This window comes from Saccopteryx leptura, chromosome 5, assembly GCF_036850995.1.
Source record: "Saccopteryx leptura isolate mSacLep1 chromosome 5, mSacLep1_pri_phased_curated, whole genome shotgun sequence".
In the NCBI taxonomy this organism is placed as follows: domain Eukaryota; kingdom Metazoa; phylum Chordata; class Mammalia; order Chiroptera; family Emballonuridae; genus Saccopteryx; species Saccopteryx leptura.
The window spans coordinates 173145694-173158413 of NC_089507.1; the positions used below are offsets into that span (position 1 = coordinate 173145694).

The 12720-nt window shown below is 47.5% G+C and overlaps 1 protein-coding gene and 1 long non-coding RNA gene across 3 annotated transcripts in view; one reads left to right on the forward strand and one right to left on the reverse strand.

The window, feature by feature from the left end:
- Nucleotides 1–1524: 1524 nt before the first annotated feature.
- Nucleotides 1525–7455, reverse strand: LOC136406786 (uncharacterized). Of its 2 annotated transcripts, none has more exons than XR_010751704.1 (4): nt 7317–7455; nt 6709–6852; nt 5402–5504; nt 1525–1718 (listed from the first exon to the last, which is right to left on the reverse strand). It is a non-coding gene; the product is annotated as an uncharacterized lncRNA (long non-coding RNA). The 2 variants fall into 2 exon arrangements; XR_010751703.1 differs by having other exon boundaries at nt 5398–5504.
- Nucleotides 7456–7791: 336 nt separating this feature from the next.
- Nucleotides 7792–12720, forward strand: part of ACSS1 (acyl-CoA synthetase short chain family member 1) — a 66151-nt gene continuing 61222 nt past the window's right edge. The window contains exon 1 of the mRNA XM_066386951.1: nt 7792–8116. Within this exon, the coding sequence (XP_066243048.1) occupies nt 7792–8116 (325 nt within the window). The remainder of the gene's footprint in view (nt 8117–12720) is intronic.

Consider the following 12720-nt stretch of genomic DNA (forward strand, 5'->3'; position numbering starts at 1 on the left):
TCGATTTGCAGGAGTTTCATATATGACTCCCCCTTTTATATTTTTTAAAATTGACCTTAAATATTTGTTGGGTACACTTTAATAATAACTTGACTTTAAAGATTGTAAGAAATACCCTTGTGTAATTCGAAAGGTTTGACAAAATATAGTAAATGCTTCTTCTATATATGCAGGAGCATTGTCAGTTTTAACCAGTTTAGGAAGTCCAATAAAGGAAAATGCATACAGACAATGAGCCATAACATGCTTAGCAGCCTCTCCTGTTTGGCAGAGGCTACTCTAAATCCAGAATAAGTATCCACTGTAATGTGGACATAGGACTGTTTGCCAAATGAAGGTGTATGAGTAACATTCATTTGCCAAAGTTGTCCTGGTAGGAGTCCTTGAAGGTTAATTCCAAATGAAGGGACAGATTGTTGTATAGGACACCTTGGACAGGATTTAACAATCTGCTGTGCTGCTTCCCAAGAAAGTTGAAACTGTTTACGCAGGGCTGCAGCGTTCTGGTGATGAATAGTATGAGACTGAATTGCTTGATTTGTTATGGTTGCTCTAATAATTTTCTTTTGGGTAGTTTGATCAACAAGGGCATTCCCTTGTGCTAAAGCTCCAGGGAGCATGGAGTGAGCTCGAATATGTCCTATAAAACATGGAGCTCTATGTTAACATACAAGTCTTTGAAGAAGGAGAAATTGCTTTAATAGTTCCTCATCAGTAGTTGTCCCTAAGACAGCAGTCTTTATAGTGGAAACCATAAGTAAGTATTTTCTGTCTGTATACAGATTAAAGGAAGAACATGGCAAATGCTAAAAAGCCATGATAATGGCATGTAATTCTAGTTAAAGCGACTGTTTCAGTAAAAACTTGTCCATCGATTATTAAGCCTGCTATTCCTAAATTGGACCCATCAGTAAAGACTGTAGGTGCTTCAGGAATGGGCTCATTAACAATTGTCTTAGGAAATACAAATGTAACTATTTTATCAGCTGGGTAGTGAGAATCAATTTGGCCTGTAAAATTTGCAAAAGCAATTTGCCATTTAGTGAAAGTTTCCCAGGCCATTGTTGTTGATCGTTTGAAAAAAGAAACAACAATAATTTGAGGCTCAAAACCTATAAGCTGTAAGAGCGCCTATGCCCCTTGATAATCAAGGAGGCAATAAGATCAAAATATGGAGATAAAACTTTCTTAGGAGTAACAGCTAAATGAATCCATTCAATAGGACCTGAAGCTTGCTACAATAGTCCCGTTGGAGTGTAGCTTGAGGGACAAATTAGTAAGGCAACTGATTCTTCAGGATTTATGTTTTTATTTTTTTTATAAATTTTTATTTTAATTGGGTCACATCCATAAACCAGGGTACATATATTCAAAGAAAACATTTCCAGGTTATCTTGTCATTTAGTTCTGTTGCATACCCATCACCCAAAGAGAGATCATACTCCGTCACCCTCTATCCAGTTTTCTTTGTACCCCTCCCCCTCCCCTTCCTTCTCTCCCCCCACCCCCCGTAACCACCCCACTCCTGTCCATGTCTCTTAGTCTCACTTTTATGTCCCACCAATGTATGGAATCCTGCAGTTCTTGTTTTTTTCTGATTCACTTATTTCACTCCGCATAATGTTATCAAGATTCCGCCATTCTGCTGTAAGTGATCCGATGTCATCATTTCTTCTAGCTGAATATTGGCCAAGAGTTTGCCTAAAGGCTTTTAATCACTGTAAAAAAAAATAGAAGACTGGATAAAGAAGATGGGGCACATATACACCAGGATTTATGCTTTTTAGTTGTGCTTGTTGCAAGGCTTTTTCTACAAGCTTTAAAGCTTGCTGTCCTGCAGCTGTAAGTAGCCGAGGAGAAGCTGGTTCAGCCGAGCCTCTAAGAATATAAAAAAGCGGCTTCAGTTCTCCAGTAGTTAATTTCAAGGAAGGTTTAAGCCAATTAATATCTCCTAATAATTTCTGGAAATCGTTTAAAGTTTGCAAATGATCTGTCCTGATTTCTAATTTTTGTGGATGAATTTGTTGTCCTTCAATAATTTGTCCTAAATAAGAAAAAGGTAAAGATTGCTATACCTTTTCAGGAGCTATATAAAGTCCTGATTCTTTCAAAGAATATTCTAGTTGTTGCAAAATGGTCAACACAGTGTCTTTATCTGGATGAGCAATAAGAATATCATCCATATAATGAATTATGTATGCCTTAGGGTGCTGCCTTCATACTGGAGAGATAGCTTGAGCAACATATTTTTGGCACAAGATAGGAACTGTTAGCCATACCTTGAGGCAAAACTCTACATTGGTATCACTCCATGGGAGCCTGGAAATTAAGTGAAGGGACACTGAATGCAAAACACTTGCAATCATGAGGGCTTAAAGGAGTAGTAAAAAAGCAATCTTTCAAGTCAACAATTACAAGATGAAAATTCCATGGAATGGCAGTAGGAGAAGGAAGTCCTAGCTAGAGAGGACCCATAATTTCCATAGTCTTATTTATTGCTCTCCAATCTTGTAATAGCCTCCAGTTTCCTGATTTCTTTTTAATGACAAATATAGGTGTATTCCATGGGCTATAAGATGGTTCAATGTGCCCAAGCTGTAGCTGTTCTTGTACCAATTGAGCAGCTGCCCTAAGTTTCTTCTGTGAAAGGGGCCATTGGTCTACCCATACAGGATTATCTGATTTCCAATAATTGGGTCTGCACAATGCATTATTGGGATAGTAGGGGCTACCAAGGCCCCTATGCTAAATTTTGATATCCTAATCCATGCCTTCTGGTATTGGGTACTACTTCTATGGGGGTGAGAATTCCCTGCTATTCTTTCCCTAGTCCCTTAGTGAGCAAAAAATCCCTGATCAAGCATTTGAGTATTGACTAAACTATTAGGACAAGCAACGCCCCCATATTTTTCAAGCACATAAGGCTGAAAAAGTCCAAAATGACCTTAAATATCTTCCCATTGTAAAAAACTAGAACTTTGTTGAGGGGATTTGCTCTGCCCTATACCTTGTAATTCTGTGGCTGCTGCATGAGTTAACCAGGAAGGAGGCCAATGTAGCTTAGCAATAACAGATACATCAGCCCCAGTATCTAAAAGTCCTTTAAATTTACACCCTTGTTTTGTTAGTTTTATTTCAGGGCATTCCTGACCTATTTTTATTTATTTATTTATTTTTTATTTTTCTGAAGCTGGAAACGGGGAGAGACAGTCAGACAGACTCCCGCATGCGCCCGACCGGGATCCACCTGGCACGCCCACCAGGGGGCAACGCTCTGCCCACCAGGGGGCGATGCTCTGCCCCTCCAGGCGTTGCTCTGTCGCGACCAGAGCCACTCTAGCGCCTGGGGCAGAGGCCAAGGAGCCATCCCCAGCGTCCGGGCCATCTTTGTTCCAATGGAGCCTCGGCTGCGGGAGGGGAAGAGAGTGACAGAGAGGAAGGAGAGGGGGAGGGGTGGAGAAGCAGACGGGCGCTTCTCCTGTGTGCCCTGGTCGGGAATCGAACCCGGGACTTCTGCATGCCAGGCCGATGCTCTACCACTGAGCCAACCGGCCAGGGCCCTATTTTTTTAATCCAATAGGCAGTATCAGTGGAGCCAAACCTTTGATTCTCTCAGGGTTCCTTTAGCAGGGTTTGGCCTTGTCTTAAAAGAGGTAAAAGGATTAATTGAGCAATTTTCATGTCGGGGAGATAGTGACTATATTCCTCAGAGTGTGAGCCATTACTTTAATTTCCCCTGTATAATCTGAGTCTATTACTCCAGGAAGAACAAGAAATTCTCTCATAGTTAAACTACTTCTGCCTAACAAGAGTCCTACTGTGTTACTGGGAAGTGGCTCAAAAATTCCAGTGGGTATAGCTTGAGGTCTCATCTCTGAAGTTAATACGAGTTGGAAGGTGGGACTGAGGTCCAGTCCTGCACTGCCTGTTGTTGCCCGGGATAGCTGGGCAATGTTTGGCCTGCTGGAATCAGAGTTTGCTGAGGAAACACCGACTTCGCCCCTATTGTTTGATGGGGCCGGGGAGGGCCCCACTGTCCGTTTCCCTGCCCTCCGGTAGTACATTTAGTCCTCCACTTATTCTTCCAATGTTTCCCTTTTCTACAACGTGGACAGAGGTCCGGAGCCTTAAGGGCTGGCTGTCCTTGAGGGAGAGGCCGAGACCAATATCCGGGGGAAGCAGGGCAGTTTCTAGCAAAATGCCCTGAACCCCCGCATTAAAAACAATTTCCATGGGCAGAAGTACTTCCCTGACCTTCCTTCTTTTGCTTGTTCTGCCCTTTATCAAAGTATCGTCCTGGAAATCTTGCCTTATCGTCTGTGGCAAAGCAAGACCTTGCATGTATGAAGGCCCAACATCGGCGCATATTCTGATATAGTCCTCTATATCTCCCTTCTTGCGGTGAGGCCGAAGTGCAGCCTGACAAGCAGAATTAGCATTTTCATAGGCTAATTGTTTTATTAAAATCTTTCCCACATTTTTATCCTCTACTATTCTTTTGACTGCTTGAATTAGCCATGAGACAAATTCTTGAAATCGCTCATCTGCACCCTGCCTAATTTTACCAGATTCTTCCGTTTTGGTCCCTGGAATAGGCAGGCATCTCCATGCCTGTGTGGCTATCTGATTAATTATTTTATAAGTAGTTAGTTGATACTCATAATTGAGTTGCCGTATGGGCATATTGTCCTTCTCCAGTTAACATATCTACAGTAACAGCAACCTCCTCTTGCTGATTTTTCTCATCCTGCTCAACAGCCTTTTCATGAAAGTCTGACTTCCACAGCAAATAATCACCCCAGAGAGACAAGCACGAGCAATCTCCTTCCAGTCATTTGGGGGAAGAGCCTTTGCACTAATAGTATCTAATAAACCAAGTGTAAAAGGGGCAGTAGGCCCATACTGAACACAAGCAAGTTTAAGCTCTTTCAGAGTTCTAAAAGGTACAGGTTCATGTTCTCACACTAGTCTCCCCATATCATCCTGTCTTTCTACAACAGGAAAACGGGTAAAGCCATTTATTGTTTCCCCTATATTTCGAGCCTGGTCTATAGATTGTTGGAGAGGGGATTTCCCAGATTTTGAGCTATAGACTCTGGAATCAGCCTGACAAGGGAACGGAGGAGCAGAGCGTTGAACGTAGGAAGGAGCTGAGGGCAGCGGAGACCCCGCTGCTAAGGCAGCCATAGCCGTGGATTTTTTTATCCCCCGAGTCATCCTCAGACTCCAAGTTACCCTCATATTCACATCCCTCTGTTTCCAGCTCACCCTGATTCTCTTCAGACAATGATTTGTCCTCATACCGAAACATTTCTACAAAAAGGTCTCTTATTTTTTACCCTATCTGTCCCATAATTTTTTATTCCCGTTTATACTTTCCCCCAAAACTTTCTTTACTCACTGTGCACACTTCACTTGGGGAGTTCCGTCACCTGCCTCCAGTTTTAGTTTCCTCGTACTCAAGTCTCTGTTTGGGCGCCACTTGCTGCGGACCTGCGCAGCTCCTAATAATGGTGCGGAATTAAGGAAACATACTTATTAAGAAAAAAAAGGATGGGCCCGGGAGGACTTCAAATGCTGATGGCAATATCCAAGTGCCCCATAGCCCCAGTTTGCTTTATTATATAGCCATATGCAAATCAAGGAAGTCCTTGATACAAAGTTACATTTCCAGGCTAAAACAGGAACTCTCCCAAGGCATAAACAGGAATCCCCCCACCATGCATAAGTGAAATCAACCAACATCTGAACAAAGAGTAAGAGGAAGGGCATGTAAATTGCTTCCAGCAACTTAAGCAAGAGAGTGAAGTGGGTACAAATACTCAGCATCCTAGCCAATATGGAGCTGGTGGGGGAGAACTTAGCCTTTTGCTAAGCCCCGAATCTACAAAGGCTTTTTGCCATTTACAGTTCACAGCACATTATCACTGATTCTCCAGCCTTCAAATCCTCTCTTCTCTGGCAGGAAGCTCGTATTGGACCTGGTTTGGGACTAACTGGTGGTAGAAGCTCCCTGGAATGGCAGGGACTCTATCTCTGCACATCTCACAGCTAAGAGGGCAGAATCGTTCCCAAACCCAAAGAACTCAAGCAACCAGTTTTCAAAAATCCCCTTTCCCATGTGCTTACCTTTTTTATTATGTGTTGAAATAGCTTCCTGACTAAACAACAAAAACACTGCCTATGCTATTAGGCTCTCTATGTGTTGATTCCAGGTGTGGGCCTGAAAAAGTAGATACCTACTAAAAAGGGCTCATGATGGCTAACTGGGCACAAACAAACACAGAGCCTAGCAGCCATTTCTATACAGGGGTGTCTCATGCAAATGGCACTTCAGGGAGAAGCCTGCACTGAACTAACTGCCTCTGCACAGCACCACCTGCCCTCACTGGGTTCCTGCCATGGAGCCAGCCTCTTACAGAATAGTTCCTGGAGTCCTATTTTAACCAATAGGACTGAGACTTTCCCTATCCAACTAGAGCTGCATGGCTATACCCCATTGGCATCTTAACCAACTAATTAGAGAGGAGAATTTGGAGTCCTGTTTGCATGAGATGAACCAATCAGGGACCTGGGTAGGGACTTCTGTCTATGTAAGTCAGCTCTCCTGTGATCCTGGGAGGCACTTTCCTTTTCCACTTTCAAGACTTCCTTTCCCTAGAGCTGAAAACCAAAATGTCTCTCTGGAGTGGGAGCTGAGCTGTTTACCTGGAAAGGTGCTGCTGTTCCACTTTATATTGAATAGTTTCCTTCAACGCATCTCAAATTGGGGGTTCCTATTGGCCCTGACGCTTCACACACATCCCATTCATCCTTCACTACAGCAGGGGAGAGAGTTATTACTGCCATTTTCTACAAAAGTAAAATGAGGCACAGAGAAGTTTAGGAACTTGTCAAAGGTCACAGAGCTAGAAAATCCAGGGTTTGAACCCAGGTCAGACGCTGAGGCAATCAGAGACACCCCCCCCCCCCCACACATGCGTTACACAGTTCCAAACCAATGGAAGTTATTGTAGCGGTTGCTTCTGTCACACTTTTCTCCTCCCCATACCTCCCCACTCCCCCCAAAAAAGACACCTTCTGGGGCTGAGAGGGCAGTTCGGTGATAAAAACATTGGGTCCCAGGTCCCCACAGCCTCCCGACCCGTGGGCCCCATCAGACCATTTACCCCGCGGGGCTACTTGTGAATGTGTGTTAGGGGGTACAGACCGGCCTGACGGTTGAGGGGGGTTCTCTCTCAAGGACACACCAAGGGAGCCATACTTTGACTTGAGCCTGAGATGTGAACCGACCTGACTTTGGTCCTTGCACCCACCTGTGCACTTTGCTACATCAGTCGCTTCTGTTCTGTGAGCGCTCCTTCCTTCGGGTCGAAGGTCCTGGGCGCCGGGCCCAGCCTGCGTCCGGGACACACGTGGCCCCGCGGCTGGGCGCAGCTATCAGAACTTGACACACAAACTGAAACCAAAACGGCTGGCGCCCGGAGTCAGCACGAGCGCGCAGACAGCGCAGGCAAGCGGGCCACCCCGCAGCCCCGCCAGGGCCCGACCCGCTCCGCCCCGCACCCCAGCGGCCCTCCCCTGGCCACTTCCCTCCTCCTCCGCGGCCCTCTTGTCTCGGGAGGAGACTGGAGCTGGGAACCCGCGGGCCCCGGAAGGGGCCTGGGGAATGGGTGGCGGCGGGAGGGCGGAGATGGGGCGGGGCGCGTGGCGAGCGAACGCGAACGCTAACGCCTTCCCCCCGGGCTTGCGGTGCAGTTGGGGGCACGGAGGCCTTGGGACGTTGGGGAGATGGCGGCGCGCAGTCTGGCCTGCGGCTTCGGGCGGATCCCGGGCATCCTGCAGGGTCTCGGGGGACCGCGGGGGTGGCGGCTGCGCGGGGTGAGCGCACTGCTCAGGGCGGCCCACGGACCCCGCGGCAGCGCCCCGGCCGGTGCGGCGCAGTACGCCTCGTACCCCACGCTCAGCGAGCAGGCGGCCCGGCAGCCCGCAGCCTTCTGGGGGCCGCTTGCGCGGGATACGTTGGTGTGGGACACCCCCTACCACACCGTCCTGGACTGTGACTTAAACAGCGGCAAGCTCGGCTGGTTCCTGGGAGGTCAGCTAAACGTGTCTGGTGAGTGGGCTGCGGGGACCCGGGGCGCCCCCAACTCATGCGTTCGGATGCAACTCAAAGAGCCCAGCCGGCGCAGCCGTCCTGGTCGGATCGCTGGCCGCTGGGCCGTCGCCCCCGGACCTAGAGGCTCCATCTTCCAGGTCCGTTGCAGCCCCGCGTCCCAACCCTTCTTTCCCCGTTCTAGCCCGCTCCCGCGGAGACCCGGCCGGGCGTCAGCTCAGGTCGCCCAGCTGCTGGCCTTGCCCCAGCTGTCTTCTCCAATGGCTGGCTCTCAAGTTTAACCACGAGGTTCTGCCGCCCTGCGTACCGTAAATCAGCGGGGAGTAGCGGCGACACCTGCGCCAGCCTGGGGTAGGGGGTGCCGGACGCCCCGAGTCGGGACTTCCCTACTTTTGTCCCCGAAGGTGGGGACGAAACTGGAAAGCAACAGGCTGTTACTACAAGCTGCCTGCCCAGTGACTGGCCTGGAGATAAAGGTTGCCAATGTAAACAAAACGGGTGGAGTGAGAAAACCCAGGGCCAGCAGCTGGAATCGTTTATCTCCTTGCAGCGCCTGTGAGAGGCAACGCCTTTGGGAGGAAAGGAGGGAGTGGCCGGAGCTCCTCGCTCTCCTTTTCACAACTTCCACCACCACCCGCCACCACACTATCTCGCCAAAAACAAAAACCCTCTACTTCTCTTTAAAAACTTTTAAATTTATTTATTCATTTTAGAGAGGAGAGAGAGTGAGAGAGAAAGGGGGAGGAGCAGGAAGCATCAATCCCCATATGTGCCTTGACCAGACCAGTGCAGTGTTATTGAACCGGCAACCTCAGCTTCCAGGTCGACGCTTTATCCACTGCGCCACCACAGGTCTGGCAAACCCTCTACTTCTTTAGCTCTGACTCTGATTGAGGTCTTAGAAAGCAGCTCCACCAACCACTCAATCCTTTGGTATCTGCTGTGGTTGAATCTACTGTTTTGTTCAGACTTGGTATTTGAGTGGTGGGATAAATACACTATTCCCTGAGGCACCAAGGAGAGAAGGCCCAGGAACTGGAGGCAGTGGCCAGTCAGGCAGGGTAGGCCAGGGTGTGGCCAGCCTGGGAGGTGGGGCTTACAGTCAGGTGGGGTGCTGCATGGTCGGGAGGATGGGGTACTCAGTTAGGTGGAGGTAGGGTCTGGGGAATGTTTCAGGGAAGGAACTGTAGATCCTTTTTAAAAACTTTTTATTTACTGATTTAAGTAAGAGAGGAAGGGAGAGAGAGACAGGAACATTGATCTCTTCCTGTATGTGCGCTGACCAGGGATGTAACCCATAAGCTCTGGACAACGCTCTAGATAACCTTGTTATCAGGGCACTGCAGATTTGTGTGTGTGTGTGTGTGTGTAAGTGTGTGTGTGACAGAGACAGAGAGAGGGACAGATGGGGACAGACAGGAAGGGAGAGAGATGAAAAGCATCAGTTCTTCCTTGCAGCTCCTTAGTCGTCTTAGTTGTTCATTGATTGCTTTCTCATTTGTGCCTTAATGGGGGGGGGGGAGAGGGGCTACAACAGAATGAGTGACCCCTTGCTAAAGCCAATGACCTTGATCTTAAGCCATTGACCTTGGGCTTCAAGCCAGTGACCATGGGGTCATGTCTATGATCCCATGTTCAAGACAGTGACCCTGGGCTCAAGCTGGTGAGCCTGCGTTCAAGCCAGTGATCTCGGGGTCTTGAACCTGAGTCCACTGTATCCCAGTCCGATGCTCTATCCATGGCGCCACCAACTGGTCAGGCGGAACTGCAGATCTTTATGGGAGGGTCAGGCCAGGGCCAAGACCTGAACTGGGTAGGATTTTGCATCTTGTACACCTTCACTATTTCCTCAGCCCGTAACTCTACCCTCTGAGCCTAAGTCTCCTCATTTGCGAACTGGGAGCAGTAAGCCCACCTAACCTGCTGGGTTGATTGTGAGGACAGAGTGCTGGAGTTGTGGAACAGGCCTAGCACTTATTGGTGATCAATAAGTAGTAGCAATTTTAATTTGTTATATTTAGAAATAGCCATACAATTGTAGATAGTCTTGAGTTCCTTGAGTTATTTTTCAAGCAAAGAAACATAGGGAAGAACTTTGAACCAGAATTTATCTTGTATTGTATACTACATTAATGTTTTTTTGTGTGTGTGACAGAGACAGAAACAGAGAGAGGGATAGATAGGGACAGACAGACAGGAAGGGAGGGAGATGAAAAGCATCAATTCTTCATTGCAGCACCTTAGTTGTTCATTGATGCTTTCTTATATGTGCCTTGACCTGGGGGCTACAGCAGACTGAATGACCCCTTGCTTAAGCTGGTGAGCCTTGCTCAAACCAGATGAGCCCGTGCTCAAGCCAGCGACCTCAAGGTTTTGAACCTGGGTCCTCTGGGTCCCAGTCCGATGCTCTATCCACTGCACCACCGCCTGGTCAGGCCATTAATGGTTTAATCAAAATGAATCACTTAGTAGTTAATTGTTTTATCTAAAATTGAGTCAGCAGCAAGTGTCCTTGAACTAGTGGGGAAAAAAGAAAACAAACCCTTAGGTTTGTAGAGTCGGTGACATGTGCCCTTGAAGGGAGAAGTGCAGCTCACAGAGGAGAGATCAGAAAGTGTGCCACTCTGCAAGCTGACTGGGGGCCTGAGGCCTCCGCGACTGCTCAGGGTTGGCTCACGCACACCTGCAGCCTCTCACTCCCAAGATAGGTCACTGGGCATGGCTTCCCAGGGCAGGCAAGAAGGGCCTCTTGAGCCTCACTTGGTCAGAGGCAGCTTGTGGTTGGCTAGCTCAGGGGCCTCTTTTCCTTCATGTGTTTTGCCAGAAATTGAGCTTCAGAAACTGCCTTGTGGAAAAAGTTTTCCAGCAGCATTCTCACCCTAAATGTGTGTGTCCACCCTGTCATCTGTCAGGCATGTCTCTGCCCTTTGTCAGTGTCTCCAAACCACAGAGGTGATAGTATACAAAGGCCAGGCCCTGGGAGATCCCTAGAAAGTTGTGGAATGATGGGCATGTTTGGACTGATCTGTGTGTATGATGGCTTATTCCAAACGAGTATCACTTGTGAAACTCCAATCACCCTTCTAGGAAAATCTGCCGTGGTTCTCAGACTGTGGTCTCAGACCAGCAGCGTCAGCATCGCCTGGGCACTGCAGTAAGTCCTCAGACCCCACCCCAGACCACCAGAATCAGAAACCCTGAAGCTGGGGCTGTGCCATCTGTGTTTACTAGCTCTCCTGATGCTTCTTGGGGCAGACAAAGACACTTCTAAAAGGGCAGAATTGGGATTCGTGTCCTGGAAGTGATCTAGTAAACAAACAAATGGAAGATGGGTGGTTCTGGGTATTTCTTGAGAATTCTACCTGGATCTGAATTTTTGCTTTCTCCTTACTGTTCTTTGCATGGCTTTCCTTGGTTATACAACAGACCAGTCTGAATTCTGTTCTAGTTACTATTGTTGCATATCAGGCTGCCCCAAGCATAATTTTAGTCTCCTAGTTCTCTGGGTCAGGACTTTGGACAGGGCCCCATGGGCACGGCTTGCTTCTGCTCCCCATTGATCTACGGCTGAGGCTGCTGTCACGTGTCTGTGGCCTTGACTGGGATGACTCAGGCTGGACTTAGTTGGAACTGTGTCCCAAAGCACCTACGCAGGGCTTCCCACAGCTGGGCGACTGGGCCCAGTGGACATCGACCAGATGTCACAGATACCACAGCAAAAGCTGCTACGTTTCTTCTGAACAGCAGTGGATGACTTGGGGACACCTAGGGCTGTTGTTATCATTACATGAGAAAACACTCATAAAGCTCTCTGCACAGTCTTACTCATACCCCAAAACTGGCCTTTGTTATTTATCATGAATCCTGTGGGGTTGGGGAGTGGAGGTGTGTAGGGGGCTGTGACATTAAGCCTTACCTTCAGCAGTGCTGCTGAGAGTGCTATGTTTCCTCTGAATAGGACCACATGGGCTTGGCATCTTATCAGTCGGGGATAGGCAGGAAACAGGAGGGTTGGCCAACAGGGCTCAAATCCCATCCTGAAGCTCTAGGTTAGTAGCCAGGTCACCTGGTGACTCATAGTGTCAGAGGGCCCCCTCTGGGCAGGGGAAGTAGAGTCACCACCCCCTTCAGTTTCTTGCTTTTATTACCTTTACATAAAGCTGCTTTAAAGAAGGTTCTGTGAAAATAGACACTCAGACCAATGGAACAGAATAGAAAACCCAGAAATAAAACCACATATATATAGTCAAATAATTTTTGATAAAGGGGCCAACAACACACAATGGAGAAAAGAAAGCCTCTTCAATAAATGGTGCTGGGAAAACTGGAAAGCCACATGCAAAAGAATGAAACTGGACTACAGTTTGTCCCCTTGTACTAAAATTAACTCAAAATGGATCAAAGATCTAAACATAAGACCTGAAACAATTAAGTACATAGAAGAAGACATAGGTACTCAACTCATGGACCTGGGTTTTAAAGAGCATTTTATGAATTTGACTCCAAAGGCAAGAGAAGTGAAGGCAAAAATTAATGAATGGGACTACATCAGACTAAGAAGTTTTTGCTCAGCAAGAGAAACTGATATCAAAATAAACAGACAG